Source organism: Epinephelus moara, chromosome 12, assembly GCF_006386435.1.
Source record: "Epinephelus moara isolate mb chromosome 12, YSFRI_EMoa_1.0, whole genome shotgun sequence".
Taxonomy (NCBI): Eukaryota; Metazoa; Chordata; class Actinopteri; order Perciformes; family Serranidae; genus Epinephelus; species Epinephelus moara.
Window position 1 is genome coordinate 10,218,552 of NC_065517.1, and position 18,666 is coordinate 10,237,217.

An 18,666-nucleotide genomic window follows, 5' to 3' on the forward strand; every position below is an offset into this window, starting at 1 on the left:
GGAAGCATCTGTGGGGCGAGTTGTTAATATGCAAATGCCCAGCAGAGTGTCTGATGTATGTGTGTGTGTGTGTGTGTGTGTGTGTGTATGTACATGAATGAGTAAGTGGGAAAGCATATATACAAATCCATATGTCCAACAGTGCATGGTTACATGTTTCTGGATGCATGAATTTGCCTATGCCCTCTGTGTTGGTGTGTTTAACAGAAAGGCCCCGAGCCACACCCAAGTCAGTCAGACACATGCAACCCGCCCTCCCCCAAAATTTAAAGACAGAGGTCTATATGACAGACAGGGACAGGGAGGGGGAAGGGACGGGTGAGAAGAGGACAGGCAGGGGGCAATTTGTCTCTGTTTGTTTGAGGGGTGGATATTAAGGAAGACATGTCACTGTGGTTTAAACAAGTTCAACATTTTGTTCTCCCTCTTAAGGGGACATAAACTGGAGAGACGGACACACACACACTGTCCACTGTTAACTGATGTTTGTTGAAGGGAGTAAGTTGGAAATATGTTAAGACTGGCTAAACAGAACCAAATTTATCTCTGTGTATTTCTGAAGACACTTAAAGAGAAAGATTGTTGAATTTCTGCCACATTCAGAGGCTGCTACACTGACAGGAGTCAGAGGAGGAGCAGCTGGGTTAGACTATAACACTGAGAAGTTTATACAAAAACATATATCAGTTTACACAGATCACTGAGGCTTTGTTCAGTACTGACCTAGATATGAGCATATAAAATGACACATCTGATTCACGTACCAAGAAACCTCAAGATTGGATTTTGGATAAAAACCGATGAAACACAGTTCATTCCCTTTAATCCGGCATGTAATACTTTACACAGTACACAGCCTTGGAAGTGAAAAAATGTTTGCAGCGTCTTGCTGTCTTTATCCTCAGAACATTTTTTTAAGCTCAGAACACAGCAATAAATCATTGTCGAGAAACAGTGATGAAGGATTTTCCCTCTGATCCTCTCATTGTTTGCCACAGTAGCTGCAATCAGATTTGAACAGACCATTGTAATGTCTTCCCACCATATGTCCTCAACATCAGTACATATCCCTCTCCTGACAGCATGTTTGCCTGCCACCCACATGGCTTGTCTTTATGTAAAAAGGATTATAATGGGTGTTAGGCTTGGCCCTAAAAACACAAAGCAGCCACATCCATGCAGCTTTTGTCATCGTCTTGTTCATCATATCACTTCTCTAGGAAGACGACACTGAGCTGCTGTGGAGGAGACAGGAAGCAATCATGAGACAGACATGTGGGCACTGAGGGAATCAGACTGGTTAGTCACTTCGTCTGTGAGGGATCAGGGACGAATGGATGATGTCAAGGACTTAAATTCACATGTAGAGTCTATAACATGAGTCTTAACCCAGCAGAGTATTCATAGGCACTCTAAAATGCAGAGGATCAATTTAGGTGACTTACACGCCTGTCATAACTGACATCAATCAACCAGTCGATCGTGTAATTTCTGCACAAATGGAGTCATCACGTCTCATTGAGCACAACTCTACGAGGACACAATGACACAAGCACTCGAAGCGTGCTATGAGCCAGGAGTTATCTATACAGCATTAACTCATCCTGAGAGTGATCCACCTTGACATGGGTGTATTACTGCATCAATCACAATGAACGGTTTAAAGTCTTCAAGTAGTGTGAGCAACCCGCCCTGCAAACACACAATCTAAAGTTTCAGTCTTACATTTAAGTTTTAAGTTAAGTTCAAAAATTATAAGAAACTAATAAACGGAATATTTCACCTATAAAATGACCATTTGTATATCAATTTTAATTCAGTGTGTGTTACACTGAAGAAAACATCTCACTACCTCAACGGCAAATGGAGAATGCAAAAAACTGCCTTGAACCAGTATCTCAAATTTCTTTATCGATGAACATGACAAATATTTTCTTCAGGCAACAAACAATAAAGTTTAGGCATTTTTGCTTTAAAAACATGGCAAAAGATTGTCAAAGGACTTTTGAATATTTTTCTGTTAATCAACTCTTCCAATAATCAACCAATACCAAATTAATCCACGGAATAATTCATCATGAACTACTGTCATTTACCAATATATGGTACAATATTTATAAAAATTGTCAATAAAACCCGTACAAACATAATGAAAGTTTTAACAGTACATTTGCTGGTCAGGAAGTGTTTCACTCTTGACATCAACCACACATTTTAAATAAATGAAAGTAGACACGTAAAGTAAAATACTGTAGAGATGTTTCTGTACCATTTTTTCCTCCCTGATATTGATTATGATTCCTGAACTTGTGTATCAGCTGATACACAGCACCGATCTGATATCATGTAATTGAAAAAAAATTAACAACTGTATACTTCTGACCCTGTATGGCTGTGACATGACTGCTATTGTTGCACAGCATGGCTCAAGTTGAACCTTTTGTAAAACATGAACAGATTCATACATCAAATAAATGCCATAGAACTTTCTTTTATTATCTAATTTAACATTTTGCTAACAGCTAACGTTACACTCTTTCCCAGAAATCAATGCTTCTTTGCTCTAAAACAGTAGTTGCCCGTGTCTGTACAGCTCAACTTGCTGTGTAGGCCAAACAAACTGAGACCACAACACCTGAACACCTACAGAAACCCAAGCTTCATCAAAGGAGACAGATGTCACAGTACTGTAGACACTGATCCACAGAGCTGTGGTCAGCAGGATCCTGTGAATTCATGGCTTTGTAACAGCATTATAAGGGCCTGATAGAATTATTATCAGGACACAATTCCTAATAACGACTCTTCCTGTTTAAGTTAAACATCTTTATAGAATATTACATTACAGCTACAGTCGGGCACAACAGGGTCAAAGAAACGGAGAGAAAGGAAAGTATGTTGTTAAACAGTCCCTGGAGAAATAATACAGAAAGCAGAAAATCCTGACTGTCACCCCACCCTGCCAACACTGGGTACCAATTACTCTCCCTGTGACTCCCTTTGCTTTTTGTTGCCAGTGTGCGGTCCTGTGACATCTATTACTTCATCAGTGGTGCCCTGTCAGCGTTGGTTAACCACTCAAACATGATCTAATGCAGCTAAAGTGAGCTCGCATCTTCACTCTTCCACTCCGGTTTGATTCCCGCAGGCTACTGATATGCTCCATAGAACACAATGTACTACACTGTACTGTACTACAAACAGAGATGCCATGGGAAAGGGCTGATTAAATATATAGGCTACGAGGCATGATGATCTACAAGGGGGAAAAATCAGCTTCTCCTCCTATTCATCATGCTTCCTTTTTTTCTATTTTTATACTCCTCCATCATCCATCCTTCTCCTACCCTCCTTACCCCTCCTCCACCCCTTCAGTATCTCCATTCGGCCATTTTATTCCAGTCATCCCATCATGTGAACCAGTGTGAGCAGGGCTGAGCTGGTGTTGGGTGGGACATATGGCTGGTCACAGCTTTACCCACACAGACACCAGCCCAAACAACTGCAACATCTTGAGGCCCTGCAGAGTCTCTACACTCTCCATGGGGATTTGATGTTAATGGCCACACTGAAAACAGCTGGTGAACCACTGGTCCGATGAATGGCCAGCGGTTGGTCATGGCTCTCTCCACCCCAGAGCCAGCCGTGTACGGAGAATCAAGCGTGTAATACACAACTCTGTTGGATGGTGCAGGCCTAAGGGGGTGGTATGCTAATGTAATTTCAGCTTCAATCCCACTGCTACAGTCATTATGTATTCATGAGAATTTGTTAGGGGATTTTTGATCTCTGAAAATGTGGAATAATATGCCACTCTGGAAATAGCAAGCTCACACACAGTCAGATATGTCCGTTAGAAAAACTGTGGATTCTGGGGCTCCAATGAAGGTCAACAAACTATAACTGGAAAGGACTGATGTATTTTTTTTTTTTTTTTGGTGCACCTATAAAAGCTGATCTATACATGAAACATAGGGCTAGGCAATATATCAATATTGTATTGATACTGTGATATGAGACTAGATATAGTCTTAGATTTTGGATATCATTATATGGTAAGTGTTGTCCTCTCGTAGTTTTAAAGGCTGTATTACAGTAAAGTGATGTAATTTTCTGGACTTACCAGACTGTTATATCTGTTCTATTATTTGCCTTTACCCACTTTGTCATTATATCCACACCATTGATGATTATTAATCAAAATCTCAGTGCCAGTAATCAACCGTACAATATCAATGTCGAGGTATTTGGTCAAAAATACTCTGATATTCGATTTTCTCCAAATCAGCCAGCCCTAACAAAACAGTGTTCAAGACAAAATCAAAATATATTTCTATTCTAAAATTACATTTCTGAAATGAAATAGTGCTGTGCAATACTATCACAGTTACAGTAATTTGTCACAATATGCCAAGAGGAAAGGTTTATCTCATCAGTGAGAAGTGTATCTCACCAGCTCTGACAAGCCTAAATGTTTTAAATGGACTTAAATTTGTAGCGTGCCTTTGTAGTCTTCTGACCATGTTAACACTACATGTAACATTACCCATTCACACACATACTCATATACTGGTGGCCAAGGCTACCATACAAGGTGCCACTGCCAGTCAGTGTAACGTTCACATGCACTCACACAGCAATGGCACAGCCATCGGGAGTAATTTGGGTTCAAAATCATGTCCAAGGATGATTCAACATGCAGACTGGAGCAGCTAGGGATCGATCTTTTGATTGGTGGATAATCTGCTCTACCTTCTGAGCCACAGCCACCCTAGGTCCTCAGCTAAATACTCAAGACAAGATTTCATACTAACCGACGCTCTAACAAGGACAAAAACAAAGCGTATAGGACAACAAAAATATTAGTAAAAAACACAAAAGTCAAGAGATGGGGAAGATGAAACTGAACACAAGCCAACAGGGCCTAAATCAGACCTGGACTTGCCTGAACAAGAAGACTCTGGATTAAGACACTGAAACAAGAGACCATTCTAACCGAGTATTGCTTTCTGCAATAACGTCACAGCAACAAGAAGTTGTCTTGATTAAACAACATGCATCACGACTGACACTGGTACCCAAAAGGTTTGTTTCAATCAGAAAGAACAAAGAATTGGTGCATTTATCTTTATAAAAAAATAAATGCAGTGATAACTATCTCTTTTATTTCTTGTCCTGTCTTACTTTTAATGTTTGACAGAGTTATTCTCAGCACTACCAGTATGGGCTATTTTACTGAGATGTCCCAGTAAGCCATGACATCATGACAGTGAGGCAGTGAACAATACCAGAGGCCTTTCACATTTCGCAATTTTGTGCCTTCTCGACTCCTTGATCCTCAATCCTCTCGCTTGTGACCTGGAAATCGATCTGAGCGCTCCATCTTGAAGGACGTCTCAATTCTTGAGGAGCGAGGAGCGAGATTTGAGGATGGAGGAGGCTTGCATTTGTAATGCTTTACTACAACAAATACATGAGACTTTATATTGTACTATATACCGTATGTACCCGTATGTTGCCTATATTAGTGATGCATGGGTCTGCTCTAACACCATCTGAATCTGCAGGTATGCCACCCACCCAAATGATTTATTTTTTCCGATCTTGAGTGCCGCACCCACATAGACATTTCACTCCCCCTAAAACAGTCCATGTAGGTTATATTGCTTTTTAAATTATGTATTGTTTTGATGTATAAAGATTTACTTTATTTATCAGACAGGCCGCTTTCAGTAATTGTGAACGTTTCCATGTGCACAGTGATGTCACTGCAGCAAATAATGTGGGAAATTTACACAGCAAAAGTAAAAACTGTGGTTATAAACTTGACAGAGGAAACAGAAATAAACTTTTAGCTTCTGAAATAATCCATGAAGTTACACTGCTTTCCCTCGTGTGTTAATGCACACAGCGTCTCTCTTAATATAGATGCACTTAATGTTGCTCCAGTAATCTCTGCAATATTAAATAAACTCAGTCTTATTAATAAGCACTTTTACTGTATGATATCTCACTGAACTACACTGGCTGGTTTTGTGGAGACATTACATTCCTACATTCTTGTCACATTACGCCATTATGTAAACTGAATTAAAAGTAAATATGCTCAGACAGCGATCATAATTACAGCAGTAGCCTTCAACAAAAAACTGAACAGCTGATGCAGCTGTGCCCCTCATCATATTTCATTGACATCGCCCAAAAATGACGACTCCAGTGCGACAATGTCTGGGAAAGGCCTCAGGATCCTAAAACACCTGTGTTTTACTACTGTGACATATCAAAATGTCTTCTGTGAAAAAGTTTTGTAGATAATCTGGAGCTAAAGATTCAGTTCTGTAGTGTATGATACTGGCACGCTATTCTACAACTCATTTACTGGAATTAATTGCATCTACCTGATGGCATTCCCAGGGACATAAATCATCTCTAATTAAATGGCAAAATATCAGCGATGCTTGGAGACTGAAAACCACTGGTCTGAACTCAGTGTTTAGAGTAAATACTGAAATCTTTCACAAACTGAAATGAGCAACAAACTAGGGAATATTATTTTAAATCATCTTAATATTACCAGTTCAATGTGGGGAACGTGCATGTGTTTACTTAACATGGGACTTTGCATATTTCTGCATATTTATTAGGAGGAAACCTCTAATCTCCAAACTGTCAGCCTTTGAAGAACTAAGAAAAACAGCGCTGACCTCAGTTTCACCTCCATGCATTGAGAGATTATCCAGCATGTTTTGAATCAGATCAAGATTGTCCCAATATTAAATATTAATATGACCCAGTCCAATGAAGTCATCCAAGGGTGGCTGTATGTACCTTGGTAATGCTAAAGTAATTAGTTTTTAATGAAGGCCCAGTCTGCTGCTAAGATGCTGTGACTGATGAATTGCTGACAAAGAAGCCAACCGTGGCCAACTGGCCTGTGTTGATTTGCTCTTTTATAAATACCTCCCAGTCACCTCTCTTCCCATCATCCCCCTCCCTGCCCTCCTTCAGCCCCTTACCCTCCTGCATTTTCTCTCCCCCCTTTATCCTCCTTTCTCCTCTACTGCCATTCCAATTCTCCAAATTTCCAAGCTCAGCGCCATGGCGACGAGTGATGCATCACCAGGGAGGAGGAGGAGGAGAGGGAGGAGGAGGAAGAGGGAGGAGAGCAGGGTTCGAGGAGGTCAGGGTGCGGGGCGGAGGGGACCACCTCCCGGGAGGCAAGAAAGCCTCTGCTCCCTTTGTTAACGGCACAATTGGGACTGTTTCCTGGGCAACGGGTGAGCCCTGCACAGGGGGAGGGGGAGGACAAAAGAGACGGGTGAGGGGGGGGTTGAGAGAGTGGCGAAGAGAGGGAGAGAGAGAGGAGGGATGGGTCGACCGAGTCAGCCGTGTCATTCACCGCTAAGAAATGTTTGAAAACCTTGCGCACTGACAGTGTGTAATGTCCGTGTACACACACACACACGCACAGAAAGGTTGTTGTGGACCAGCGACTTGCTCTCTGGATGTCCTCCTCTTTCAGTCCACTGCCAATAAACACGGTGTTGGACATTAAATAAAACAAGAGGCTCCTTTATAGCCCGGGTCACGCTGGGTAGGATTTATCAGACCATGTTGTGTGTGTCTGTGTCTGTGTCTGTGTGTGTATGTGTGAGCTTCGCTGGGATACATCTTCACTAGCTCACACAATAAGCATGTTAAATGGTGTACTTTTTAGTTCACTGCAGCACGTTTTAACAGACTTGCAGCCATCAGAGAGCTTTATCAGCATTTTACTGAATCTCTCTCTCTCTCTCTCTCTCTCTCACACACACACACACACACACACACACACACACACACACACACACACACACACACACCTCACCTCTTCTTTACAAATCCATTCACACAGCATGGGTGGGGTATCTGGGTTATTCTACACAGCAGCTGTAACATGACACAGTTTATCTGAATGCGTTGTAAACCTGAGACAAGAGGCTGATTTAACGACCTAAAAGAAGAAGGAAATGAGTGTAAGTGGGACTGAGCAGATTAAAAACAGGCCATTGATTGGTCTTTGTTTCACCGAATACCCTTCATACAAAACACAACACGACAAAAACCGTGGAACGCTGAAATCAAGATGACCGATGAGTCCTTTTTAAATTTCGTTATATTACTACCAATGATGGTCCTTGTGCCTCCACCAAGTTGACATTCAGCTTTTTTTTTTATTTTGCAGCCATTAAAAATGATTTGCTGGCTTGGCTTTGGCTTCATGTAAGCACACCCCTCTTATCGATCTAATTTAATTAACATCTTTGGATGGCCCTGACCCTCCCTTGTCCCATCTGGCCTTGAGGAAACATTCAAGCAATCATTGCTTTTACCATGATATGTCTCCTACCTTTCTGAAAATCACAGCGTCTGTTTCTCCTGATAGTTTCTTTGTCCCATTAAATACCTGAGAGGCCTACCAAATGAGAAAAAAGAGCAATTTTTTTCCTTACAAAATATGTGTACTAGGCTGCAATACAAATGCAAATTTTCCACTATACAAAAATATGAAGATTTGATTTGATAATTACTGAAAATGTAGTATTAAATTCATTACTGTGTAGGGGGATACGTTAATCTCGTAAATCTGTACTAGTTTGGTTTGCACTTTGCAGTGTGTTTCTCAGACACCATCAGTTATCTCTCACATGCCTAACGCCAATCTTAAACAAACGGTAATGTAAGCATCAATGCACAGTACTTCTAGAAATACTACTTCTCAAAAGACAAAACAGCACTAAAGTTAATAACACCATCATCACATTTTCCGCAAAAATAAAATCCTGACAGGATATGCAAATCCAGTAGTGGAGAACATATCACCTATGTGCACTAAAGAAGCTGCCCTGATATCACACTGAACTCAACGCCATCTGCTTTCAATGCCGAGTACAGTTCATACCTGCTTAATTGATTTACTGTGATGAACCCACGCTGCTTTACATTCACCCTGTAGCTCAAGTGTGCATCTATCTCTAAAGAGGTGGATTTTAGCCCGTATCTTTACTCTTTTTGATATGCCAGTCAAATCCGCCACGCTCCTACTTATCGTATGTGAGTGTGGCACAGTATCATTGTGGCACAGAAATAGCCAATTCCCAGCCCCTAGGCCGCTGTCCCACTTCAGCTGTGAGGTCATTCAGCGGTCAGCGATGATGACTGACTGAGCGAGGATGAACACTGAAATAGAAAATCCTGTTTTTAGAAATCACCTTGTTTGTGTTGTTTCTCGCTCAGACAGCCATAAAATCTGTATTTGTGCAATAAAGTAAAAAGCTCATCTTTTATCCCTGTTTAAATCCAGTCTGCAGCTCATTTCTCAAATCACTGAACAACCATGTGTCACCACAGTTATCGCCAGCCTGCCATGAAATACGGTACAGTGAACAGCTCTAGACCGTAATCGAAAAAAAAAATATCATGGGTACAACCTCACAAAATAAAACAACAAGAAAGTTTATAACGATATCATGACAAATTGCGCCCACTTCCCCAAAGAGCAAAAACCTTGAAAAGACCTTGAAAAGCGAGACCAGAGAAAAGAGATTCAGAAAGACACCACTTCAGGGGGTTTAGACAAAAACTGCAAGATCGGCAGGCGTTGGTTCTCGTCCAACTCCCAGTTTCTCCACGGTGCAAGGCATTCATCATCATTATCATGGCTATTCAACGGACCTAATTCCCTTTAAAATCAACTGTCAATTCCCATTTGGCTGCCCTCAACATCTTATAGGCTTTGAATTCTCCCATGAACTGGATCTAGGGCAAGTTATCTGGAAAACAAGAGCCAAACAGAGGAATAGGCTCCGTGATTTGGAACCTATTGGGTTTCCATGTGTTTTCCAAATGCAACGAGCATTTCTGAGCACTAAAAGAGACTTAATTGTGGATCCATGACCAATCAAAGTGAACACCGTCTCAACCAGAAGTGCCTCTCTCTGTTCACTGCAAACCCACACACTGTGATTAAGCGTAAAAAGCTAACCTGGCCTCAAAACAAGTAACATCTCCGAAATGAGAAAAAGACTCTACCAAAACCACATGCATCTATGTGATATACACATTGAAAATCATAATTCATAAAACACAGAACATGGCAGAGTGACTAAACCCAGAAGACAAGACTGAATATTTAAACAATGACAAAAAAGGACAAAGCGCCAGTACGAGCAGGCAGGCGAGGCAGGCGAGGTCGAAGCGTTTGCATCTTCACCACATGTGAATACAGCTGTGATGTGATGCGATGCAGTGTGCTCCCATAGTCGGCCAGGGCATGCTCAGAGGTTACATAACCCGGGATTTTCGTGGCACACAACTCCTCCCGCCCTCCATCTCTCCATCTCTCTCTCAATGAGTGTATGCTGAGTACGGCAAAGTGGAGCAGGCACAGATGGTCGGCAGGACGCCACACATCGACATCATCGCTGTGCCAGGCAGGGCGGGGCGGGTGTCAAAGGGTAAAAGTGATAAAGGGAGCAGGAGCCAATGGGAACATGATTCTGAGAACTAATAAACTGAGGTAAGTAAAGATGGATGGACTGATACACACACACAGATAGACAGGCAGATATTTCGGCCAACAGAGCATCCAGTGTAATGTTTTGGTGCAGTTTGGCCAGTAATTGCTAGATAGATTGAGCTTCCGGAGGGATCAGCCTATGTAAAAGATGGGATTAAGTTAACGAGGAGATGCATCTGCTTCATGATTGTGTGTAAATGCCTAACTCGTCGTTTCAAAGAGGATAACACAGCCCCAACAGTCAGATGCTGTGGCTGCTGGTAAATCGAACAATAAAACATGGACTAAACACTAGAATCTGAGCTTTAATCCATCATCTGACCCAAACTGAAACACAGAGCAGTTTGGTGTCTTCACTCCCTGGCTAAGTTGACTAACTGCTCAAAAGCCTGTTATGTAAAATGGCTTTGATGTGAAGAGTCCCGACATGTTGTGGTAAATCGCTCTGTCTGTCAACATGCCAGACATGCGGGCAGGACCCATTTAAGAGACCCAATTTAATAATGCACTGTTTTTCATGGCCCCCGGGGACAAGTATTAAAACTTAATTTTCTGCTTAATGTTTTGGTAATACACTCCCAGTCCCTGGAGCTAGAGGAGCCAAATTAAAGTAGGCTAGCACTTTGATATAACCAACTCTCAGCACATACACAGTTAGCCGTGGTGATAGCTATCTAGGCTGGTGATGTCCATGGGGCAGGCAGTGCAGCAGGCACACTGAACCACTTAGCAACATGTGAAGAGGACTAACTATATCACGACACCCTGTCCTGACCTGACAATACATACAGTACATGCAGACAGAATAGAAATGATGTCCACACTGTAAATGCATGCTTGCATGTCAATTTTACCTCGGTCCAGAGGTGTAGTAATACTTGATGAGGCGGGTGTACTACTAGGCACATGGGTAAGTTACTGATGAGGAAGTGGATATATTCTCATATATATTCCAATTGCTTTTTGGCTGATAGGTGGGTATACTGTAAACGGCCAGAAACAGAGGTGGGCGTACCCCTTATACCTGCATATACCCTCCACTACACCACTGTTTCTGTTTAGCTACAACAATCAGAGTCACAACCAGGCATGGGACAATATGAAAATTTCACATCACAATTATCCCGGCCAAAATAATTGCAATTCACTATATTATTCTGATAATCATCAAGACACACTAAAAACTCTTAAAATGGCAATAAAACATACTGTCATTAGTTTACCTTACCTTTGGTAAGGAAACTAATATTTCTATTGTATCACAGATTGGACACACGCAGTTTTCTAATCAAACAATCTTAAAAACCCAGGCTTGTCATTTTTGGTGGATTTTATTGTTGGCTGCCCAGCAGCTAGACACGATAGTCATGATTATCCCAATTAAAGAAATTCACCACTATCAATTTATTTTGAGCGTTTATCACGATGTGCAGAAAAAATCATTTATCGTCCCATCCCTTGTCACTACAGATGAGAGAGTGAAAAAACCAGAGGAAATGCTCAAAAAGGTAAGAGACGGGAACAAAGTGGGACGGATACTGAGAGGAAAAAAAGACAAGAGAAAATGTCACTTTTTTAAAAAGAAATTAAAGGTATACAACTTTTCATAATACCTTTGTTATCTCCAGAAGATCAATTTTTTTGAGGGATTAACAGCATGACACTTTAGAACAAAACCTATTGGGGTTTTTTTTGTTTTGTTTTTTACCGCTTTCTAAGACACTGGTGATATGAAAGATCTTATTACAGAAAGGACCAAGAAATCCACTAGCTTTTTACTATGTGTGCCCAAAATATAAAATGACTTCACTCATAAATTAGACATATTAATTACTTTATTCAGGTGTTAACCCATTTTATATAGGCCAGTACCAATTTGTGCGTTTTATGAGTGAGTGGTTTTACTATTTTTGTCTTTGTTTAAGTGAGCTCACTAAGACAAATTCCAGTCATGTTAATATGGCAATAAAGTATTGAATCTAGAACCTTTGTGTCCCCTATCAATAGCTTTACTAAAATCAACATCCAGATGCAATTTGAACTTTAATCATATATTCATTAGTTATGATCAATTCATTTCATTCATTCATAATTTAGCCTATGGAATATCCAAAACCTGTGAAAACCTGACCATCACAATTTCTCCAAACCCAAGGTGACAGATTCAAACGTCTTGCTTTGCCAAGCCAACAGTCCAAAAGGTACACTCTCTAAAATGATGTAAGACAGAGAAAGGCCGAAATCCTCATATATTAGAAGATGGAACCAGCAAATATTTGGCACTTTCATTTGAAAAATGACATAAACAACTAATCAATTATCAAAATAATGGTCATTTAATTTTCTGTCTATGAACTAATCAATTGAATGGTTAATTGTTTCAGCTCCAGAAAGAACCAGGGGACTTCAATCATTCCATCACATTATATTACACAGGTGGGCCATCTTCACGTCCCTTTGACAAAACAAAATATGATCAGTGCTCCTTCAGATATCGTGGCGTACAGATTCAGAAACGCCTGAGAACACGTTATCAAGAGCTCGTTATCTTTAGAAATTTTTAAAAGAAAATGATCATTACATTAAATTTATGTCTAATTATTTCTTGATGTGTTTATGTATTTATTTTCTTCCTCTTTTTCTCTGTATTTATTTTTATGTTTTATGTACTTGTCGTTATTGCGTTATTGTCCACTGATTGGTTGTTTTTGTCTGCTCCGTGTTATTTATCTTTTTTTTATTTTTTCTAAATTATTTTATCCTAGTTCTTTTTTTATATTTTCTCCTTTTTGTTATTGTTTGTTTTTCTCCTGAAGTTAAAGTGAGGTCTGCTGTATAAGCCTGTGGTTTCCTGACCTCTCCACATTTATCATTTTTCATTATCTGTGTGCAAATAAAATAAAATTTCATTTTCAAAAAATGCTCAGAAAAAATCAGCGCCAGGATGAAAGGGGAAAAGAAAGAGAGAACAAAGAGAAAAAGGTCACAACGTAGAAAATAGGTTGCAATAAGCAATTTTCCATATAAACCTTGTTTTCTCCAAAAGGTCAGTTATTCTGGAAGCGGGCAATGACTGGCTAACACTTCTGAATAACACACAATACGCTGTGAATTATTTTTTAAGACAATGGACCAGACATTGTTTCCGCCTTTTACCATATATGAATCAAATATGAAATCCTGTCTCCCAAAATGCGACATACTGCAATTTCTAAAATTACTGCGATCAGGTAAAACCCCATTTGATACAGATAATTACCAATTTGTGTCCTAAACATGCAGCTGTAAACAGACAGCTATTTAATTAGTGGCAGCTATTTATATCTATGTTTTTTACCTCTATGCCACCACTACACAATGAAAAAGCTGTTTTGATTTCCTGAAATGTTTTATTAATTTTTTTTAAAACATAAGTATATGAAAAGGGAGAATGCTTCCCAGATATTCCCCTTCCACTGAGTAGGTGTGGCAGATCACAAAGCTATGTTTCAGTAAGTCCTACTGTGGTCTAAATGGTCTGTACGTAAATGTGTCTCAAAAGGTTTCTCCAAGAGAACTGCGAAAAAACACTGACACCTTATTTTGCGTAAAACTAAAATATCAGAATTACCAGCACAAAATATCAACATAAATTTGTACCTTCCTTAATAAACTAGTGTTTGACTCAACCTGGATCTTTACAATGCAAAGCTTGTTACATCTTTCACATGCCAGCAGTGTACTGTACCTCCATGGCGAGGGCGGCAGTTTGCTGGTCGTAATGGTTCAGTATGTTTGGCATGTAGGTGGAGTTGTAAGGCAGCCCCTGGCACATGCGCAGGGTTATGGGTTCACAGGTGAACAGGCTGTGGCTCCCCTCCGCCGCATCCATGGGGATGGCAACGCATGCCGTCAGCATGGACACCGACAGCACCCACAGGAGATCCATGACCGGTGTGCGCAGTACGAGAGAAGAAAGACCTAGGAGCACGGCTGGCTAGGAAGAGGGGTTGAGCCCCATCAACATCTGGCTCATTCACCAGGAAGTGGAAATCACAAGGCTTAAAGAGTGTCCAGGACTGTCTCGTAGTCTCTCCCTCCTCTTCAGCTCACAGAGAAACAGTCTGGGATGAGCAGCGTATTCCAGCACTGCCATGGTTGAAGCTGGCTGCATCCATCACCGTGGGGACTCCGGTCAGCAGCAGCAGCAGCAGCAGTGTGTCACAAGACCTCCATAGCCTGGGAGATGCTGTGGTCCTTTAAGATGCTGCGCTGTGACCGCCTTCTCCTGCCTGCACGGACAGTGATGATGCTTCGGAGGAAATATCTATGAAAACCACAGATGGAGATGTCAGCCCCCGGTCTGAAAAATAAAAGCACAAAATTTTAAAATATATATTTGGTATCAGGTTCACAGTGGCAGTTTACCAGGGTGGGCTTTTTATTGATGTTCTTTTTTTTTTTCTACAAAAATTAGAAGAATAATAGACTGTTTAAGAGGGCTGGTAATGGTGAGTAGGTGGGTGATAACATTAACAGAATGAATTAACAGCAATATATCTGCTAGGGACTAAAAACAATGGCAAAAAATATCATATACAGGACAAATATCTAAATTATTACCATCTTTAAACATTAAAGTGGGTATAACATCTTTTTTTTAACCTAGTTTATTGAAGTGACTTATTATAATTTAAAGTATAGTATTACTTCTGGTATTGGTGTAATTTTAATCTGTAGGTTAATGCTACAGTTCAGAAACAGTAATTGTTTTAACCTTTTTTTAATAGCACCATTTTTCCATAACGGAAACTGCTACATTTACATGACAGTACACACCCATAACAACCCAATACCTTTCCATTCACTGTCACGCACAAAATAAATACTTTCTTGTACACCTACGTCTAATTAAACCAAATGTCAAACAAACACAGCTGCATTTTAAAGGTTAATTAATCTAAAGGCGGTATCAGTGCGTCCGTTAGCCTACCTGTGCGTCACTGTTAACGGGCTCCTCCTGTGTAGCTGCTAGCTGAGATTCATAAATTAATTGCTCCTCATAAATGTGAGTGTCGCGAGCGTTAACTAACGTAACCGGGAGGCTCGTCACGGTTGTTTGTCCCTGCCCACTGTTACTGAGTCCTCACAGAGACATGGTTTAATAAAACTGAATGTCAAGCAGCGCAGCGGAGACAAAAGATGACGGTTAGTTCATCCTAAATGATAGTAACCGTGCCATATGTAGCCTGCGCACCGGTGTTGTAATTCACCGCACCGAGCCGGGCGGCTACGGCGGCGGTTGTTGATGAGAAACACTCCGGTAATAAACGTTAGCTTAACTGGTTTAATTAAAAGCAACTTTACCTGAATGTTGAGCCGAAAATTCACGTGTACCGACGGGGTCTCCGCCGCTCCTCGAGTTTGTAACAATGACTGAATGTCCCTCCAACAGCAGCACCCTCCTCTCGTCTCCTCCTGTCCTCCTCCTCTCTGTCCGCCTCCCCCTGCCGTCCCCCTCTCTAACCGGCGTCAAGATCGCGAGATTTCAAATTAGCTTCCGGTCAAAACTACAAAATAAAAGCTTCATCTAAACATGCAGTGAGGTAGTGACTCAGTTTCTTTTTTACTTTCTTATTTTTAAAACAATGAGTTGTTGCAGCAAGTTAATGGGGATATTTGAGGGTTTATTTATTATATATTTATTTTATTTGTGCTTTAATTTTTATTTAAATGCAGCAGTGTAAAATAAAATAGATTTAGTGCTGCAAGTGACTTAATTTTGAGTTGCCTCTATTTACTACTTCTCTTGATTTCCATCTCTGCTGCTCTACAATTCTACTCCACTAGGTTATAGTCGTTAATATTTTACTTTTTACTTCTCTAACTTTATAAGTCAGTTGTACTTGTTTTACAGACTAACATCTCTCATAATAACATATGATAAGATGAGATAAAAAATACACCAGCTGATATAGATTAAACTATCTACAGGTAAAAATACATATGAATAAAGAAGTGGAAACTACTGAACCACTTTTCTTGTGCATTTTATTTATCTATTTTTTATTTATTCATTTTATCTTTATTTATTTTTGAGTGCTTTCCTATGCTACTTTATAAATTCACTTCACTTAATTTCATAGGTGAATATTGCACTTTTCACTCCTTTAAATTTATTAGACAGCTGTGCTTGTTATTTTACAGATACATATTATGTAAATTAATATATGATAAGATGAGATAATGCACTGATAACCCCCGAGACTGCGTCCTCATGTGAGGACATCACATTTTGGGTTTACTTGACCTTATACTTTATTTTGCTTAACTTAGACCTGTTGTCCTTGTTCGTTGACACTTTTTTTGTGCCACCTAGTGGCAGTAAGACCACAGTACACTTATCCATGTAAAAACAAGATGGCAGCCACCTCTGCTAAGTCAGTCAGCAACCAATCCTGACACAGTAGTGGACATGGTCCAAAACTTTTTTATTAATGATTAATAATGTTTGTAGTTTGATATGGAGACAAATTTGACTTTGTTGTTGTCTTATTTGAGGATGTTGGGACTTTCTTATCGTTGATAATGTTTTGTTTTTTATACTTAACAGGTCCTACTGATCCCCAATAGGTAGGAGACCTTAAAAATGCATACCACACAAAAGTTCGGGTCTCAGGAGGATATAGATGAAACTATCTGCCAGTGAGGGGGAAAAAGTAGTGGAAAGTAACTAAGTAGATTTACTACTGTAACATACTTAATTTTGAGCTACCACCATAGAACTACTTTGCTTGGGTATTTCCATCTATGCTACTTTATAAATCTACTCAACTAAATTTCAGAGGTAAATATTGTAGCCTTCCTTTTATTTCCCTAAATTTATTAGTCAGTTGTACTAGTTTAACAGAGTAAAATTATACATATTACTAGTACTCACTCCAACAAGCTACAACAGTAAAATGATATTTAATATGTACTGATGCAGCAGTGCTGACAATGCAGTAATAAAATTATACAATACAAAAATCATTTGCAGGCAGTATTTTTAAATACAAGACAAACCAAGTACTTTTACTTTGATAGCCTACACATTTTGGATAAAGAACTTTTACTGGTATGCTAATTTAACCCAGACTGCTTCCACTGATCCCAAGTGTGAAATATAGTAGATGAATATAAATACAAGGGACAATTGTGTATGTAAACACACGTTATATGTGACCTGAAAATAAATTAAGGACATTTTTGCCATTGCAGATTATATATAGCCTACTTACTTTAAAGGTGCGCTGAGTGGTTTCCGGTTTAGCTCAGTGTGTGTCTGTGTAGCTTGACGCAGCTCTCGAGCTCTCTTTCTTCACAGCAGGTTCTCTGTCGTGGTTGCGCGCGACCGCCCATCCGAGGACGAGCAGCCTTTCTGCTCTTCAATGAAAAACTTCTCGGACTGGTGGCACTGAGTGTTCCAGCAAAATAGGCCCGAAAGGTTTTATCAGTAGAACCACAGTGGTGTGAACTTAACTAATACAACAGGCTCATTAAAGCAGAGAAAAGAACTAATGCCTACATTGTTTACTCAAGTCAGTTTATTAAGCATAACAGGCTGCTATACCAATACTATTAGGCTGCTAGGCCTACAACTACTACCACTTCTATTACTACTACTACTACTGCTACTACTATTAGGCCTACTGCTGCTATTGTTGACAAAAAATAATGATAGGCTAATAATTGTTATTGAAATTTGAATAGACTGTGAAATCTGTGTTCCAAATGTAGGCTGGATCTACATGTAGGCAGAACACATGAATGGCCAGCTCTGCAGTCTGAAACATGCCGTCCAAACATAGGCTAAAGCAGCCTATACAGCTGTGAGATGTATGTTCTGCAGTATCAGTGTATCAGGGGCAGATGGTCTTTATAGAAGTTGCAGTGTCAGGCCTTCCGCACTACTATTTGTCATCATTAGAGCCAGTGTCGCCTGCACACTCCACACACTCCACTGTGGTTTGCCTTGCAGCACCCCCCTCTGTGTGTGACAGGCTGTGACAGCCAGCCCATGTAAGGAGAGTACACTCACTGTTACTATGGAAACTAGTAAACTGTGCACAGGGAATTGTGGAGAAGAA

The 18,666-nt window shown here is 40.2% G+C and overlaps 1 protein-coding gene across 2 annotated transcripts in view; it reads right to left on the bottom strand.

Annotated features, from left to right (window-relative positions):
* The window catches only part of fzd3a (frizzled class receptor 3a), a 28,867-nt gene extending 12,825 nt beyond the window's left edge, over window positions 1-16,042 (bottom strand). The window contains exons 1-2 of one of the 2 annotated variants that reach the window (XM_050058917.1): window positions 15,905-16,042; window positions 14,286-14,900 (exon numbers count right to left, since the gene is read on the bottom strand). In XM_050058917.1, coding sequence (XP_049914874.1) covers window positions 14,286-14,486 — 201 coding nt within the window. In that variant the 5' untranslated portion in view covers window positions 14,487-14,900; window positions 15,905-16,042. The remainder of the gene's footprint in view (window positions 1-14,285; window positions 14,901-15,904) is intronic. The other variant, XM_050058918.1, reaches the window with a different exon arrangement.
* Window positions 16,043-18,666: the final 2,624 nt, after the last annotated feature.